This window comes from Takifugu flavidus, chromosome 13, assembly GCF_003711565.1.
Source record: "Takifugu flavidus isolate HTHZ2018 chromosome 13, ASM371156v2, whole genome shotgun sequence".
Classification (NCBI taxonomy): domain Eukaryota; kingdom Metazoa; phylum Chordata; class Actinopteri; order Tetraodontiformes; family Tetraodontidae; genus Takifugu; species Takifugu flavidus.
In genome coordinates, this window is record NC_079532.1 from 866,719 (window position 1) to 884,095 (window position 17,377).

A 17,377-nucleotide genomic window follows, 5' to 3' on the forward strand; every position below is an offset into this window, starting at 1 on the left:
ATGTTCTGGTATAAAGACGTGATGTGAGATGGCATATGCTGTGATATGATGACTTGTTTCCTTAATCACTGATGTTACAAAATATTTGGTGACTTTCTCAGATATTCCGGTCAGTGATTTAAATCTATTTTCTAGTACTGATGTAATGTCGCTTCTGTCCACGTAGTGGCGGTGCCCCAACTGCAGGGGGACCACCGCTCTGTTGCAGCCGCCGAGAGGATCCAGCCCAGTCTGAAGTTCCTTCAGCCTCCACAGGAACTGACGTCCCATCGCTGCGAGTAGACGGAATATGCAGCTGCAGGAAAAATGGCTCCAGAGCCAGCACCGCTGAAAGGTGAGAACTTCAGCCCCTTCCCGACACCATCCTGTCCGTCAACTTTCCGACGACAGTCGCCTGAATTCGGTGCCGGCGGCTTCGTAGTGTGTCGCCGCTCCCCGTTTATCCAGAGCCGTTTTTCTTCCTTGTTGCGAACAGTTGGCAGAAAGGAGCCGCCACTGGGGCACTTTTAAATTAATAAGTGTGTTTTAGTGAAGCGCCCGGACTGTCCTGTAATCTACCGGCCTGTCTGCCAGCGGTGCGTCCCAGTTCCGCGTTACTGGTTTAGCGGCTAAGTTAGCATCCAAACTCGGCTCAAACTTAAAGTTCCGACCGCGAACAAAAGTGTGAATAAGTGACATCAGATCATGCTAGCAGCCCCTGTTAGCCCCAAGACAATCCAACTTTCTTCTAAAGCTCACTTTAAATGTCGAATGGTGCGTTTAGAGACAGAAAAGTAGTTTTTATTGGCTTTTATCGCCGTCAGGTGCAGGTTTGCTTCTTTTAGCATGATGCTAATATGGATTATTTATCAGTGCGAACCCCCCAGGCGGATCCTTAGGTTCTGTCGTCTCCTCAGACATATTGGTGTGCGCATGTAAAAACATGGCAACTTCCTGGGAACCTGCAGGAGCTCACCTGGCAGCCTGTTGTGATGGCGGACTGTAGTTTGATCAGCTGTGCAGAGTTGTTGACGCTGATCCAGCTGTTGGACTGGAGCAACAACAGCATCTGCTCCAGTTTTTCTTAACAAGTCGCCTGTTATTCACCCAAGCGCATTTGTGAACTGTAAGACTAATTGAAAGTCATTTATGTCGGATTTTTTGGCCTGTGTTGATGACGGAACTGTTCGGGGTCCGTATTGTTGAACAACATCGTTTTTATTTCTTATTCATTACGCACATTGACCTTAGATTAATAATCTATTAGCATCATAGAAGGCTGCTGATAAAGTCTGATAAAGACTTCTTACTGAAACACCAACTGATAAAAGGTTAGATATCAGTAGGCGGTCAGGAAGCAACTGCGCACGTTAGCTTTGGGAGAAAGCAGCTGAGGGCCAAGGTGGCCTCTTTATTGTTCAGGAGTTCTTGAAACTCCCAAATCTTGAATTCAGCACTTTCTGTTGTAGTTTTTCTCTGTTTTGAATTTCAAGCAGGTTGTCTTTGGTGTGTCTAACAGTTTCAGTGGTGTGGAGCTGCAACAATACTGCTGCTGAGCTTTGTTCACATGACCACAGGCTGACCCAATGTGTACACACAGAATCAGGAAGTGGCTGCAGACTACTTAGATTATGAAGTTTCTGCATGCTGATTATCCAAATGTCTTGGTCTGATACAACCCTAACATTTTATCTGTGGTTGCTGAGCAAAATGTCTTCTGCAGAGTCAATAAAGTTTGGCCCTCAGCTGCTTTCTCCCAAAGCTAACGTGCGCAGTAGCTTCCTGACCGCCTACTGATATCAGCGCAGCTGATTACACATGCTTGGTGCATGGCAGAGTAGTAACATAGTGCTAACACAGAGCTGCATAACATGCCAAATTCCTCAGCTGCACAATGGAGTTATGCTAGCTGACAGCGAGCACAATGGTGGGAGGGTGGGTGCTCAGGAGAGGATGGTGACGCCTGGGGAGGGAAGAACTCTGTCAACCCTGGCCAGTGATGAGCGCCGCATGAATGCTCGCTTTGAGGAGAGGCTGTGTCACTTTCACTTGAGAAAATTGTGTGCAAGTCGAGTGTTACCAGAGGCGCCTGCTGGTGGGCTGAAGACGACTGTGGACAGTAAAATCAACACCCTCTGGTTCAGGCATGCTGACGATAGCATAGTGGGTTTATCAAACATGCTGGGAGAAGGAATGATCACTGAGTAGTGATGAAGGTTTCCCAGCTCTGTCGGTCTGATGTCTGTCTACCGTGGCTCCTCTCTCAAAAAAGGTAGCAGCCAGCGGTCTGTTTGACTCCCGTTGACAGGACTTTTTGTGGTGTGGTAAACATGCACAGCTCTACCAGTAGGTTCCACGTTTAGACCCTAATGGGGCACAATAGTGTGTTTCCTGCAGCTCCGATGTGCCAAGAACTGGTCACTTCCTGTAAACAGTTGCAGGTGCTTTAAGTTGGACTTCTTCAAACCCAGTTTAGATACTGAGGCAGAACTCAGTTGATCAGTTTTGGTGCCAACATTTGACCTGATTACTGCCCTCAAGTTTAAAGGTTTAAAACCAGCAATATGAAGCAGAACAAAAACTAATCAAACCAGCAGCTGTGAATTTATTCCACCCTCGATGGGAACATCTCCCAGTGTTAAAGGTTTTAAAGGTTTATGAACATCAGACATCATGTGACATTCTGGTGCTGACAGGATAAACAAGCTGACTTGGACTTGCGTTGATCTCTTTCTTTGTGTCTTTCAGGTGTTTGATTGTTGATCATCACTTTCACCCTCATGACACCTTCCAGTTGACAGAATGGCCCAAATATCAGGTGGTAATGGGTTCAAGCCTGACATGCACATGTCAAAGGGCGTTGTGGGTAAAGAGGAAGCTCTTCGTATGGAGGAAGAAGCTTTAGCTAAACTTCAGAAGGAGAAGAAGACCACGGTCCCAGGTTCGTCATTGTCTGTCGCCTCGCTTTCCAAACCACAGCTGTCCAAAACTTCTTCAGCTCCTCCTCAACCCTCAGAGAACAGAGCAGAAAAAGACCTCATCGTTTTTCCAGAGACCAGGAAACCAGTGGACCAGGACCAGTTACGGGACATCGATGTAGATAAACTCACAAATGAGGAGCTGGAGAAGCTCCTGTTGGACGAGAACTTTGGCACTAGAAGCAGCGTGTCGCGTCCTTCATCGCTGCTGGGCTTCAACCTTAGCGCCTCCTACCCTGGAGGTCATGTTTCCCCTTTCCAAAGCGCCCAGTGGGGGTCCGTTCTGTCCACTCCTTCTGGTTCCAATTTGTCCACTCCGACCCACCAGCCCACCCCGATGTTCCCTTCCACTGCCTTCCCCAAACCAAGCTCCTTCCAGAACGGCTTCGCCCCGGCCATCCCTCCCTACATTGCTCTCCCCGGACAGCCGTCCCCCTTCATGACCTTTACTCCCACCCAGCCTGCCTCCGCTGCCATGGTCTACCCGCAGCAGGCCGTTGACCCTCAGATGGCCAAACTGTTCGACAAGATTGCCAGCACTTCGGAATACCTGAAGAACGGCAAAACATCCAGTACAGAGCAGGAATCCTCCCTGGCAGTCCCTGTGTCTTTGGCCCCAAACCCTTCACCTCAGCAGCCAGCAGGGGCGGAGTCTGCAGGAATTAGTTGCTTTGACTGGCTCGATCTGGACCCCCTCACAAAACAAAAAGCCGACAACGAGGAACCATCACACGTAATAGTAGATGGTCCGCTGTTGGAACCAGCGGGGGTTGACCCCTGGGATGCAGTCCTGGAGACCAAAGACAGTAGTGGTAGCAGCCCGTTGCTCAAAGCCAAGGCTTGCTCCCAGCACAGGAGAGCATCGACAGGCGCTGCGGTCACCAGGGCACACTCGCCCACCACCAGCTCCTCAAAGCAGCTGAAAGCTCAGATTCAGGTAGGAGGAGTCAGATCTGCTCGCTAACCCGCGGGCCTCAGTAATCTGTAATAAATACTATCAGATAGTCAGAGCCACTTGAATCATTCGTTTTATTGGTTAACAAGTATCACTGGTCGTTGGTTTGTTGATGTGCTACTATGTCATGAGCATCATGGCTTCTCGGGTGCAAATGTAAAGGATGATGGGATGTATTGATTTGCTTGGGAGGAGATTCTGTTTCAAGAGAACAGGGCTCTGAGGGCGGGGCTTAGGACAGGTGACCACATCAGTGTAGATTATGTAATCAGCAGACCCCTGCTCTCGGATCACCAGTGAATTATTCATGCGTAATGTCTGATAACAGCAGCTTTGTGTTCGCTACTTTTGTTTCAGGGCCTCGGTGTCCTGAACACACATCAGAACCTTAGTTTGGGTTTCTTGACATCAGAACTCTCTCAGCAGAATAACAGAACTGGAAATTTTCAGGTTTCAAATGCTTAATGATTTGCCGATCGATGGAAAATATTTTCAATCCAATATTATTGATCGATAGAAAAGCTGTCAGTTGTCGTTCTGGTGCCTGTATTTATTTGTATTTACGCACTCTCTTGACTCATCAGCATTTTGCTGTTCGTTGGGCTGCTGTCTGTTGTGAATCCTCTCTGGTTCTGGGATTGTTTCCTCTTCTTGTGACTGATTCAGTTGCCCTCAGTGATTGACGCTGTAGGCATCGTGACCATGGGACTGGAAAGAGGAAGTTCCATCTGTCAGTTGGCTGCAGGGTGACTGTTCTGTTGGCAGGGAGATGGACCACAGTCCCACATGGCTGACCCTCTCACACCGCACCCTAGTGGCCGATCCTGGTGTTAGAAAACAGTCAAAATCCCATCTGCTACTGTGACATCAATAATTCTGTAACTGAGGCTGGTTTGGACAAATAATAATGGGCCCGATTCACCAATATGTTCTTACGAATCTTCTTAGATTCTTTCTTAAGTTGTCCTTAAGAAGTTTTTTAAGAAAACCCTACGTCGGATTCATCAACGCGTTCGTAAGCCCCAGAATTGTTCGCAGCTGTGTTCTTGATTGATGAATGCCATCTGTTCGTAAGTTGAAAGCGTGTGCCAGGTGAGTCTAATTAACATACGATTAGCATAAGTCACCGCCCACTAATGCCCATAAAAGGAACTGCAGCAGGACCCTGTAGACAGCAAAAAGCAGCAAAATGCCCAAAGCTTGCCTCTCCACGCCTGATTTCTGACGCCGTGTTGAACAATCAAGAAAGGATGGCTAACACGCTTGATAAAATTGCCTCAACCCTGATGACTATAGCCAACACGCTTAAAGAAATCAACGAGAATGTAAAAAAAGAATGTAAAAAAAATTAAACGTGTAAAAGCTGTGCTCGGATTGTGACAGTAATGCATTTTATTCACAAACGGGCAATTAATCGCGCTCAAACGTGAACCGCGTGCCTGCAGTCTGGCCCCATCATTGCGTCAGGACGCACATCCTCACGGGGTTGTGGCTCTGTGTCCAAACACATCCAGCGCCCCTTTAACATGCCGATGGTGCGTTCAATGGTGGAGCGACTGCGCGGATGCATCTGATTGAATAAAACTCCTGTGGAGTCTGAGGGTTGGTCAGTGGTGTCAACAACCAGGGCATATCCTCGATCCCCTAATAAAATAAATCAAGATAAAATCAAATAAAAGACAGTTTTGGCATGGTTTCCAATTTGGTTGATTAATGTTAAGTCATTGGCACATTTACTTAATTTTAAAATTCTCCGTAAATCACCAAAAATAGGAAATAAACAAATAAATAAATAAATATGACAGAATTATCATTGTAATATTGAATTTTATTGAACTGCACAAGAGAAGAAAACACAACCATGCCAACATGTCGGCACTGAAATGTGCGCAAGAGTACTCCTGAGTGTTCGTAGGATTTGTTCTTACCTACGAATAAATCCAGGATAAGAAGAAATTGGTGAATGCCACAATCTTCGTCAACTGTTCGTAAGTGGGACTTAAGAACAAATTTGTTCGTAAGAACGCTTCGTGAATCTGGCCCAATGTTCTGAACCTGTGAGGCCACAAATCTCAGGATATTTTACACTGAATACCAGTTAAACCAGTTTTGTAATGATCAGAACACCATCCAGATCTGGCAGAAACACACAGAAGAAGCAGATGTGTATGAAGAGAGGACACTGAGAACACTTTGTCTTCCTCTGCTTCTGGTCTTTTGTGCCATATTACCCCCAACCAGGGGTAATTAACCGGGCTGAAGAGCATTCCTCCTCCCAAAATTCCCCCACTTTTAACAAGCAGGAAATGTTTGTTCGAGATCTGCCTCAGAAACCTGGAGAGACCGTGGTATCAGGAGATAATCAGTAATGTGAGGACAGACCTTCATCACCGTCACATGTACACACATGTCCGGATGTCCACACAGGAATTCCATATGCATTCTTCAGGCCTGCAGATGTGTGTCCCTCTGTCCATAACCCCCCCCACACCACCCCCTCTGTCTCCTATAAGGACATTAGTCTCTGTCCTGCCTGCCTGCCTGTGTGCTGCAGGTGATTTACCTCCATGGCTGAACCTGTTTTGATGAAAACTGACAGACCTCATTGCTGAACTTGTCTGTTGTCCAGAAGTTGTGGCACTGCTGCAGATTCTTCGCCATACGTTCGGGCTTGTTATTTATCTGAATGCCTGCTGCTGTGTGAAGGTCCCCCACAGATCTCCAGTGGCTCTTCTGTCTGTCACACCTCCACATGCTGCCTCTTTATTTACATTTAATGAGGTGGAAGCAGACTTTGGCAGTGTTTGATTCCTGCCGAGTTAAACATTGTCTCTGTGCTACAGGAGGCCGACATTCCAGCCCGCTGATTCAGCAGTCTGACCTCTGACCTATTAAGGGACAGGAAGCAGGAGACACAGTCACACACTGACTCACAGAAGCACCAGCAACACAACACAGTTCCTTTGCACTGAGAAGACTAGACATGTTGGTTTCTCCCAGCACACCTTGCTGTTACTCATTTCCTGTCTAAATCAGGAAGTTGGTGTGATTCTGAGCAACTGGTTCTTCTGATGTAATCAATGATACCATCATGAACCCTCAGGAACAATCAGGAACCCTCACAAACCATCAGGAACTCTCCTTCTTTCATGTGCACATGAATTATGGGGGGATTCTTCTTATGTACATGTCTGAGATTCACCTTCAGAGATGCCCAGAGTTAAAGAGGTTTGCAGGTTTCCCATACCGATGGTGCTTTTAATGATTATGTCTGATGGTTCCAGGACTTGCAGTGGAATTCAAGATGTCTGCTGCTCATCATGGTCTGAGTCTCTGCTCAGACCATGATGGGTGTTGGTCTCCTGGTGACAAAACAAAATTTCTAATCTAGTTCTGCTGATTAATCCAAAGTGTGATTGGATGAAGCTTCAGGTGTTCCCAGATGGATCCAGCTGGATTTCCAGCTCCCAAAGTTATAAACTCCATAACATCTACAGAGAAAGTTAAAAATCTACAGATGCATAAAGGACATCAGGTGACTGAAGTCAGTCAACAACTGAGATTATAATCTATGTGTGTGTGCGTGCGCATGCGTGTGTGTGCCTGCGCATGCGTGTGTGTGCGTGCGTGCATGTGTGTGAGCTCTGCCTTCTCTTGTTCATTGCTCTGCTGCATTCTCCACCTTTTGACCTTGTTTGTTAGTTTTCTGGCATTCTCCCTCCATGGTTTGATTAAAGATGAATGTTGGAGAGATTTTAAATCATCAATCTTTTATTTAAGGTCAGAAAGAATATAACATACTGCTCCTGTCTGTCTGTCTGTCTGTCTGTCTGTCTGTCTGTCTGTCTGTCTGTCTGTCTGTCTGTCTGTCTGTCTGTCTGTCTGTCTGTCTGTTCAGATGTTCTTCCATTGATTCTGTTTTAACATTCCAGACTTCAGTCAACCTCCTGTTTCTCTCCCTCTTCCCTGAACCTCTCTAGCCCCCCCCCGTGAATGAAGTCATAGATTTCTCAGCCATTACCAAGCGGTTCTGCATACTGAAGAACTTTTCCTTTTCACTTCCTCTGAAACAGGAAGTGGATTAATTCCCCCTCTGCTGCCAGTAGTGACAGCAGGTTTTAACTGTGTGTGTCTGTGTGTTTGTCCTAATCAAAGAGCAGCTGGAATGTTTTGATTAAGCTTTTATAGCTTTGATGCTCTTCAGCAGGTTTGACTTTTCAGAGTTAAAGGGCATGTTACTCTTTCTTCCTGCAGGATCTTACAAATGAGGTGTTTAATGAAACCTCTGGTGGTTTGTGACTCTTTATTTGACCTTTTGTTTCTAATGTTGGACTTTTTTTTTGCATTTTTCTTCTGTTCTTGTTGTTCCTGCAGGACGGACAGATGACTTTGGTGAAGAACTCCGCCCTCGAGGATGTAGATGCTCAGAACCTGGAGGTGGTGGTTTTCTGTGAAGATGTGGCAGCGTAAGATGATTCCTGCTGACAAACATTCATCACTTAAGCTCAGAAATGAGGCCCTTGTTGAAGAAGCTGCTCCCATTTGCAATTGGGAAGCTTCATTGCAGTTTACTGACACAATAAACGGCTTCTTGAGCAAAACGGGGACAGTATCCATAATCTCAGGATGATATTGACTGTATGTGGCCACTGTCCCTCTGCTCTGTCTCTGTGTGTAACGGTTCACTTGTTGAAACACTGGTGAGCATAAACCAGGAGGGAACACGAATATATATTTTAAAAATCTCCTGCTGGATGCAGATGAACTGCCTGTTCTTCTCAATTGGCTGGCTGCTGCTGTAAACCACACTATAATGTGGATTTTCTTTCTTGTCGAACCACCAGCCTGCGCTCCAAATTTCCTCATAGCGACCTCTGTACCAACCCCGGCTATGTCCTGAGTCCTGTGATCACCCAGAGGGATGCTGCGGGTGATGCTAGCTGCTCTGTCAAGGTTTCCATTGAAATTTCCGAGTCTCAGCAGCCTGTGACCTTCACCTGTGATGGTAGGGATTCAAACCCTCAACCATATCTGACTGTCCATTATTAAAGCAGATCACAGATTTGGTTTATCTGATTTAATATTGACTTTGAGCACAAGTGGTAAAATAAAGGAAGGAGAAACAAGAAGCTTTTAAGAATGAGCAGATACATTTTTAACTTTTTTAATTTCTTATTTTTCTTAAAGTTGTTTAATGGATGTTGGTAATAATCATTAATATAAATTAATCCCAATAAGGGACTAATTTAGCGGTCTTCAGTGTTAAAATGCTATTTTAGTGAAAACAAGCTAAATAGCAGGAAAACTTTCTTGTTTCTCTGGTTATACTTGTCTCTTGAGTCTAGACTCCACCTCCTCCTGTCCCTCTGTACAGGACAGGAAGTGGACGTCCAAACTGTTTAAAGTGTGTTTTTGGCCCTCTGATGTTTTATCTGCTATTCTTTCCTTCAAATGATCGCATCTGACATCCTACTCTTCATCTTCCTCATCAGTGAGTTCTCCAGTGGATCTGTTGATCAGTCAGACTCTCTGCTGGGTCCACGATGACCTGGACCAGGTTGACTTCTCCAGTTACCTGCTCAAAGTGTGCGGTCGGGAGGAGGTGCTGCAGAAGTGAGTGTCATGTCTCACACCCTCATCACTCTGACAGCTTCACTCTTCATCACTCTGACCTGCTGAGACATGGACCTGCAGTCACGATCTCTGGTCCAGCTCGCATCTAACCTGGGAGACGACATCCTGGTCCTCAGAGGTTGACCATGTGCTGGTTTCTTTGACATCATTGACTAATGGTGTTACCTGAGTCCAGGCACCAACATCTGATGGCCCAGTTTGTTCTGCTCTACACTGAGGAGTTCTGGTGAAGTCCAGTGTTATGTCAGGTTCTGAGTTTGTGTTGTGTCCACAGTAAACGCAGCCTAGGCAGCCATGAGTATGTGCAGAACTGCCGTAAGTGGGAGAACGAAATCACTTTACAGCTCCTGTCTCAGTCCACCATGAGGAGGGACTTGGCTCGAACCGTGAGTCTCTCATCAGCTAACACTGTCGGGTCATCTGAGAAGGTGAATTATCTTCTGTTCTTCTTCTCAGGCTGAAGATGATGATGCTCCCATTGATTTGGAGAAGCACCTAGGCCAGGTGGACCGGCCATTTAAGGAAAACGTCACCAGGTACGACTCTGCTCTGGGAAACAGGAAGTGATTAAATGTGTTTTCATTACTTGTGATGGGGAAAAAAACACTTGTCTATACATGTTTTCACCCAGACAAGGCCTGGCAGACTACCTGGAGGGTTACCACAGTCAGGTCAGCATCTGCCTGCAGAATGAGGTAACTCAACCAGCCCAGACCCAGCTGAGCTCAACAACACCATCTATGGGTGGCACCGTCAGTGATGTGAACCTTTCTGTCCAGAACTCCCAGTATAAGACAGTGGACCGGATTGTTCAGACTCTGAAGAACCTCTGCTGTGCTCTGGATGAAGTTGAGACTCAAGCTGTCACTGAGGCCATCAAACGGCTGCGACACTCTGCAAACTTACCCAGGACTCACTCACCAAAGGTGGGTCTGGTTCTGCTGGGCTTGGGTCCAATGTCCTCTGGCTCCACGCTAACACAGATGTTTTATGTTGTAGATGGCCTCTAAATCATCTAGACAATCATCCAATGGTAAGAGAATGATGCACAAGTGGACCACAGAATCTCTGTTGTGACTGTATCTGCGTGGTCCTGACAGGTCCGACCAGTCCCGTAGAGGGGAGCACGGCTCTGCTGACGGAGGCCGTCTACCACCTTGTCAAGCTCTACCTGCGATCCTTCTGTAACCCCTCGGCCTCCTTCAGGTTAGCTCCTCCTCCTGCTGGTGAAGCTGTGGAAGATAGAAACGGCAGGGAAGCTTCTGGGACCACAGACCACCTTCAGTTCACCCTTTTCGCTGTGCATGGCATTCCAGCCAGTTGGGTCAGCAGGTAAACTGTCCAAAAGTCTTCTGGAGTGTTCTCCCTGTTTAGGTATCATCACTGACCAGGATCAGTGTCGGGACAACCTGCTCAACGACACAACAGTCCACAAACCAGAAGATTCTGGGTGAAGCTGCGTGAAATGAAGCTTAAGTTTATTTACATTGCCATGGAATCAGTCTATTTGTCAGATGGGTTTATTCAGGTTCTGTCTGCTCTTTCACAGTTATGAGAAGTACTACCTGATGTGCTCCCTCACCCACAATGGAAAGAACCTCTTTAAACCCATCCAGTCCCAGAGAGTTGGAACCTACAAGAACTTTTTTTACCACATCAAGTGGGATGAACTGTGAGTCTGCTGCTTCTCCACAGTTTGAAACCTACTTTAGGACATGGTTTCACCCTTCTGACTGGTTCTGATGCTGTTTCAGGATCAGTTTTCCTGTTGCCGTGGCAATTCTTCCTCTGGAGTCAATTCTGACTCTGACTCTGTTTGGGATTTTGAACCAGAATGCTGGTGGATCTCCAGACTCCAACAAGCAGCGGAAAGCTCCAGAACAGTTGGGGAAGGCCTCCATGCCACTGTTTGACTTCAGAGGGTAAGGAAGAGGAGGAGGAAGATGTGTGATGGAGCAAACGGCCTCATTCAAAAGCCGATTTTGGCATTTTTCAGCCCTAGGTGTTGAATTTAAAGAAGAAAAAAGAAAAGATAAATTCAGTCATGTTGCTTTAGTCCCAAGTTCACGTGTTCATGAACTTCCTTGTTTATTGTTTGACCTCCACCTCCTAAAGATGGTTGCTCTCTGTGAATAGCAGAGAGTCCAGTTATTATCCTAGACAGAATAATTATCATGTTTAGAGGGTCATCTAATTATTAGGTTAACACCTTAGTTATGCTGCTTAGTTATGCTCTGTCACCCTGCAGGCTCTCCTCTCCTCTCCTCTCCTCTCCTCTCCTCTCCTCTCCTCTCCTTGTTTTTCCTTGCCACTTTTGCTTGTTGGGGGTCAGGCCCTGGAATTCTGTTACAATCAAAATTGTTTCTAGGCGCTTTTCCAACCCTGTCAGCATTTGTGATCAATCACCTGAATTGATTGGTTTTTCCACAGCATTCTTGCCAAAGGCAGCCGCCTGATGTGTTTGTGGTCATGTGACCAGGCCGCCACCAACAGCAACAGCAGCTCTGCCACCAGTCGGCGGCGGCTCCCCACTGAGAGGATAGTAGTCCAGGTTAGTCATGTCTGCACTGACACAAGCTTCAGTAAAGCCTGTCCATTTACCCTCAATATCCCAGTATAACCAGTCCTGTGTTCTAAAGAGCAACACAGTGACAGTTGATCAATACTTACTATACAGTAAAGCTGAAAGGTTCATCTGGTTCTTCCGGGCAGGTGGACTTTCCTCAGTCAGCAGTGGATGTTTTATACGTGGGACCGCAGGAAGCAGGAAGTCCAGAACCCCACCGATATGAAGAGCTAGATCCTGATCTACAACGCAAGCTGGAAACAGTCTGCAGCCGAGCGTCTAACTTTGGGTGGGAGGTCGAAGCTGCATTGGTGTTTTCAGCCACAGCAGCAAACATGTTTGATCCTTCTGTCTGTGTGCAGGCTGAAGCGAGCAGATTACCAGATGCTGTGGGACCAACGGATTCACTGTTGGAAAAAGCACCCCAACAGCCTCCCGAAGGTGTTGGCTAGTGTCCCCAGTTGGGATTGGGGCAGTATTGCACACGTCCACTCCTTACTGCACCACTGGCCTCGCCTGCCCCCCTTCACCGCCCTGGAAATGCTGGACTCAAAGTACGAAGACACAAATTCTGAAGCTGAAAAACCAGTAAAGTTTTGCTGACTGTGTGTGTGTGTGTGTGTGTGTGTGTGTGTGTGTAGGTTTTCAGATACAGAAGTCCGGCGGGTGGCTGTTTCTTGGATTGAGCAGAGCAGTGATGATGAGCTGGCTGATTATCTGCCTCAGCTGGTGCAGGTACAGACAGAAGAGCTAACTGGTGACGTTCCAGTACTCCATCAAATTATTGATATTTTTTTTATTTCCTTTATGGCCCTTTTGTGCTTCCAGGCCTTAAAGTTTGAGTGTCACCTGAAAAACGCGCTCGTCACCTTTCTGCTGTCTAGAGCGCAACAAAACATCAACATCGCCCACTATCTGTACTGGTGAGCCACTGCATCTACCAGGAAACTGGGAAACATTGCAGCTGATGACATTGTCAACTGTTGACATTGTCAATTGTCTGCTTGTCTCACTCTAGGCTGCTCAAGGATGCAGTACAGGACCCGGCCTGGGGAGGGCGCTATGAGAGGGTGCTGGGGGCCCTGCTGTGTCTCTGTGGAGCCAAACTGAGGGCGGAGTTCGACAAGCAGACTCAACTGGTTGACTTGTTGGGCAGAGTGGCCGAGAGAGTACGACAAGCTGGAGGCTCTGTCCGGCAGGTGTGTCTCTGTGTGCACATCTGTGTCTGTGTGTGATTTGAATGTCACAGTTGCATTTGTGTGTATCCAGGCAGCACTGGTGGAAGGTCTTGAAAGTGTCCAAAACTTTTTCCAGAGGAACAGTTGTCGACTTCCTCTCAGCCCCAGTCTGGTGGCCAAGGAGCTGAATCTAAAGGCATACACATATACACACACACAAATGAAAATGGGAGAACATGATCTAATCTGTGTCAATCCATGTAGGCCTGCTCCTTCTTTAATTCTAATGCTGTTCCCCTCAAACTGGCCCTGGTCAACGCTGATCCACTGGGAGAAGAGATCAACGTTATGTTCAAGGTACCCCACATTATTGCAGAACTAACTTTCACTCACGGTTTGTTCTGACCTGTGGTCTGGGGCTGCTGGGCTGCAGGTGGGTGAAGACCTGAGGCAGGACATGCTGGCTCTTCAGATGATCCGTGTCATGGATAGAATCTGGCTGCAGGAGGGTCTGGACCTGCGCATGGTCAATTTCAAGTGTATTTCTACAGGCAAACACAAAGGTGACAACACTCGCTTGCGCGCGCGCACACACACACACCTTCTTCCCTTCAACATCACTGTTTCTGCAGGGATGGTGGAACTGGTTCCGTCCTCTGACACTCTGAGAAAAATCCAGGTGGAGTACGGCGTCACTGGCTCCTTTAAGGACAAACCTCTGGCAGAGTGGCTGCGCAAGTACAATCCAGCTGAGGATGAGTATGACAAGGTGAATAATCCTTGTGAACTTTATAGTAACAAACAAACATCAATCTGAGTTGTTGCTTTTTTGCTCCAGCTGTTGTAGAACATCCTAACAGGGTCTATGAAGGAAAATCTCAGTAACACGCCGACGCGCCTGTGGTGGACCGTGCAGCCATGAGATCTGAGCTTCTCCTGGTTTTCTGTCTTTTAGGCGTCAGAAAACTTCATCTACTCGTGTGCAGGCTGCTGCGTGGCCACCTACGTCCTGGGCATCTGTGATCGCCATAACGACAACATCATGCTGCGCTCCACCGGTCACATGTTCCATATCGACTTTGGAAAGTTTCTGGGTCACGCCCAGATGTTCGGCAGCTTCAAGAGGTGAAAGTCAGACTTGCTGGGCTTGTTTGGAGTGACCTCATACTGGAGACGCCATCTTTGTGTTTTTGATGCTGTGTCTGATTCATCACATCCAACTGTCAGTTCTCTTGGTGCTCTTTTAAGTCTAAAGCCCTTTTTCTTGCCCCCCCCAGGGACCGGGCTCCCTTCGTCCTGACGTCTGACATGGCGTACGTCATCAACGGTGGTGAGCGCCCGACCAGTCGCTTCCAGCTCTTTGTAGATTTATGCTGTCAGTCCTACAACCTGATGCGTAAACACTCTGGCCTCTTCCTGAACCTGCTGTCGCTGGTGAGCCCCACATCACAGTGTTTGCTGTTGGTGAATAACTCTGATAATGAGGATGTTGGCTTCATAGATGACTTCATCAGGCCTTCCCGAGCTGAGTGGCTCTCAGGATCTGAAATACGTGTTTGACGCTCTGCAGCCTCACAGCACAGATGCTGATGCCACCATCTTCTTTACCAGGTGAGCACATGAGGGGAACTCGCCAAGACGCACAGACGTTCTGCACCTTTTCCAGAGTATTGTGGTTGGGTTTTGTCTGACTCCCCTGCAGGCTGATAGAGTCCAGTCTCGGCAGTGTGGCCACCAAGTTCAACTTCTTCATCCACAACCTGGCCCAGCTCCGGTTCTCCGGTCTGCCGGCCAATGATGAGCCCATTCTGTCCTTCTCACCAAAGACCTACACTCTAAAACAAGATGGCCGTATACTGCATGCCTCCATATTCTCCTTCCAGAAGAGATACAACCCGGACAAGCACTATGTCAGTCTGACTCTGGTCCGTCAAGTGTTTTAAAAAGGCTGTATTCCTTCATGCTTTAATCTCTTAACACCTGCCCCTGCAGACATATGTGGTGAGGCTCCAGAGAGAAGGTCACACTGAGCCTCAATTCCTCTTCAGAACTTTTGATGACTTCCTGGAGCTTCACAACAAGCTGAGCATCCTGTTTCCTCTGTGGAAGCTGCCGAGGTGAGGCTGTCGGCACCAGAACCACCACAGTCAAACCCGCTGAACCTTCCAAATGCCTGCACATACTTTTTGACCGTTTTATAAAGCTTTTTCCTTTCAGCAGCCTAATGAATGTCCAGCTTGGTCCACAGCTGTGTTGTGGTCACCAGAGCTGATCTTTTCCATAATGCAGCTGCATCATTACACACAGGGAATCTGCTCACTCCATCACACAAATCTCCTCCTATGCAAACTGATAATCGCAAACACAAAACCAGACCCTCCAGCTCCGCAGTAAATGATTCACCACCTTAACTGGGCCGTTCAGTATCCTGTTGCCATGGAGACCAAGGCTGCTATCTTCCTCTGTGTTTGTAGTTTCCCTAACAAGATGGTGCTGGGTCGAACACACGTCAAAGAAGTCGCCACCAAGAGGAAGATGGAACTCAACAACTATGTCCACAACCTGCTGAGGAGCTCCAGTGAGGTCACAGAGGTACACACACACACACACACACACACACACACAGTGCTCAATGTGGTTGATGATGTCCCTCTTGCTCTCTGCAGTGTGACCTCATCTACACCTTCTACCATCCAATTGCTCGAGATGATAAGACTGAAGGTTTAGAGTCTCCACCCAAACCAGAAGGTAAGAAACCAGCAGAGCAGTCACAAACACACACACTCACACATTGTTACTAACAACAGTATTTGTTGTGTTTGCAGAACCTCCTGTCAGTCCAACATCTGGTCGGGTGGAGGGAGAGGTGAAGCTTTCCATCTCCTACAGGAACAGCACGCTGTTCATCATGGTCATGCACATCAGAGATCTGGTACACACACACACGCATGCACGCGCGCAGGTCACACTGCTGGTCTAATTAGCGGCTCTCCTCAGGTTTCTGAAGACGGAACAGATCCGAACCCGTACGTGAAGACTTATCTGCTTCCAGACCCACACAAAACCTCCAAGCGTAAAACCAAGATCTCCAGGAGAACGAGGAACCCCACGTTTAATGAGATGGTCAGAAAGTGTTTTAAACCCTACCCCCTTGTTCTTGGGTATATTTGAATGCAGATTAACGCTCCTTCTCATCCACAGCTCGTGTACAGCGGCTACAGCAAAGAGACTCTGGGCCTTCGTGAGCTTCAGCTGAGCATCCTTAGCGCTGAGTCGCTTCGAGAGAACTTCTTCCTGGGCGGCATCACGCTCAGGCTGAAAGACTTTGACCTCAGCAAAGAGACGGTCAAGTGGTACAAACTTACGGCCGTCCCCTACTTCTAACTGCTGCCGGTGCATTTACAGGCCCCAGGGACCCCCCTGAGGTGTCTCATCTTTAAAGAATCTTTGGAGTATTTTAAGCAGCCGCTTTGATTTGAGATGTAGTAAAACAAAGGTGGTCATGCACGTTGATCCTGGAGCAGACCACTTCTTTCCACTGTCACTAATGGCGTCTCTGAAGCTTAACCAAGAGCTGTAATATTTGTACATTTTGATATCAGAGGACCAAACTGGCTTGTTTTCAGGAGAGTTTATTGAGCTCAACACTTATTTTTAATCAGTAGAAATGTTCTGATCTTTAATTTCTATACTGACGAAGCAGCAAAGACTCATTAGAGTGATTCTGCACCAACGTGCCAAAAGTGATGAAACAAGCCTGTTGACGCACAGCTCAGCCTTAAGAGACACTGTTGCTCCATGAGGAGTTTTCATTCTGCTCAGCTCAAACATCTTCATCTGGGTGAGTGATCCAGATCAAAAACAGGAAACTTAAAGGGAAAATTTTTATCCCAGGACTGATCCGAGTCTGAACCTGATCTGATCCAACTAAACATGGCCAGTTATTTATTGTAAGTTGTATTCTGGACACTTCACTGTGTACTGTACACCCCCCCCCCCCCCCCCCCCCCCCAAAAAAAGAAACTAGATTTTTTTTTCTGTTGTAAAAGTTTAATTTCATCAGTAAAAAATTCATTTTGGTGGTGAT

General features: G+C 47.2%; 1 protein-coding gene across 1 annotated transcript; it reads left to right on the forward strand.

The window, feature by feature from the left end:
• Positions 1–177: 177 nt before the first annotated feature.
• pik3c2a (phosphatidylinositol-4-phosphate 3-kinase, catalytic subunit type 2 alpha) lies at positions 178–15,168 on the forward strand. Its single transcript, XM_057052018.1, has 26 exons — positions 178–334; positions 2,728–3,894; positions 8,287–8,378; positions 8,757–8,917; positions 9,405–9,525; positions 9,821–9,932; positions 10,003–10,082; positions 10,178–10,241; positions 10,326–10,472; positions 10,546–10,579; positions 10,647–10,878; positions 11,096–11,218; positions 11,301–11,468; positions 11,977–12,097; positions 12,259–12,401; positions 12,475–12,666; positions 12,754–12,847; positions 12,941–13,035; positions 13,131–13,311; positions 13,382–13,486; positions 13,555–13,647; positions 13,724–13,853; positions 13,923–14,059; positions 14,246–14,415; positions 14,568–14,724; positions 14,792–15,168. Exons 2-26 carry the CDS (start codon positions 2,782–2,784, stop codon positions 14,903–14,905), a joined length of 4,179 nt encoding a protein of 1,392 aa, XP_056907998.1. The 5' UTR covers positions 178–334; positions 2,728–2,781; the 3' UTR covers positions 14,906–15,168.
• The last annotated feature ends 2,209 nt before the right edge of the window (positions 15,169–17,377 follow it).

What these genes read in the sequence shown, in the direction of transcription:
- pik3c2a (XM_057052018.1), top strand. Translation starts at nt 2,782, where the DNA reads ATGGCCCAAATATCAGGTGGTAATGGGTTCAAGCCTGACATGCACATG. An exon ending in CCAGGACTCACTCACCAAAG is followed by an intron (nt 10,473 to 10,545) that starts GTGGGTCTGGTT and finishes TTTATGTTGTAG; the next exon opens with ATGGCCTCTAAATCATCTAG. An exon ending in ATCGCCCACTATCTGTACTG is followed by an intron (nt 13,036 to 13,130) that starts GTGAGCCACTGC and finishes GTCTCACTCTAG; the next exon opens with GCTGCTCAAGGATGCAGTAC.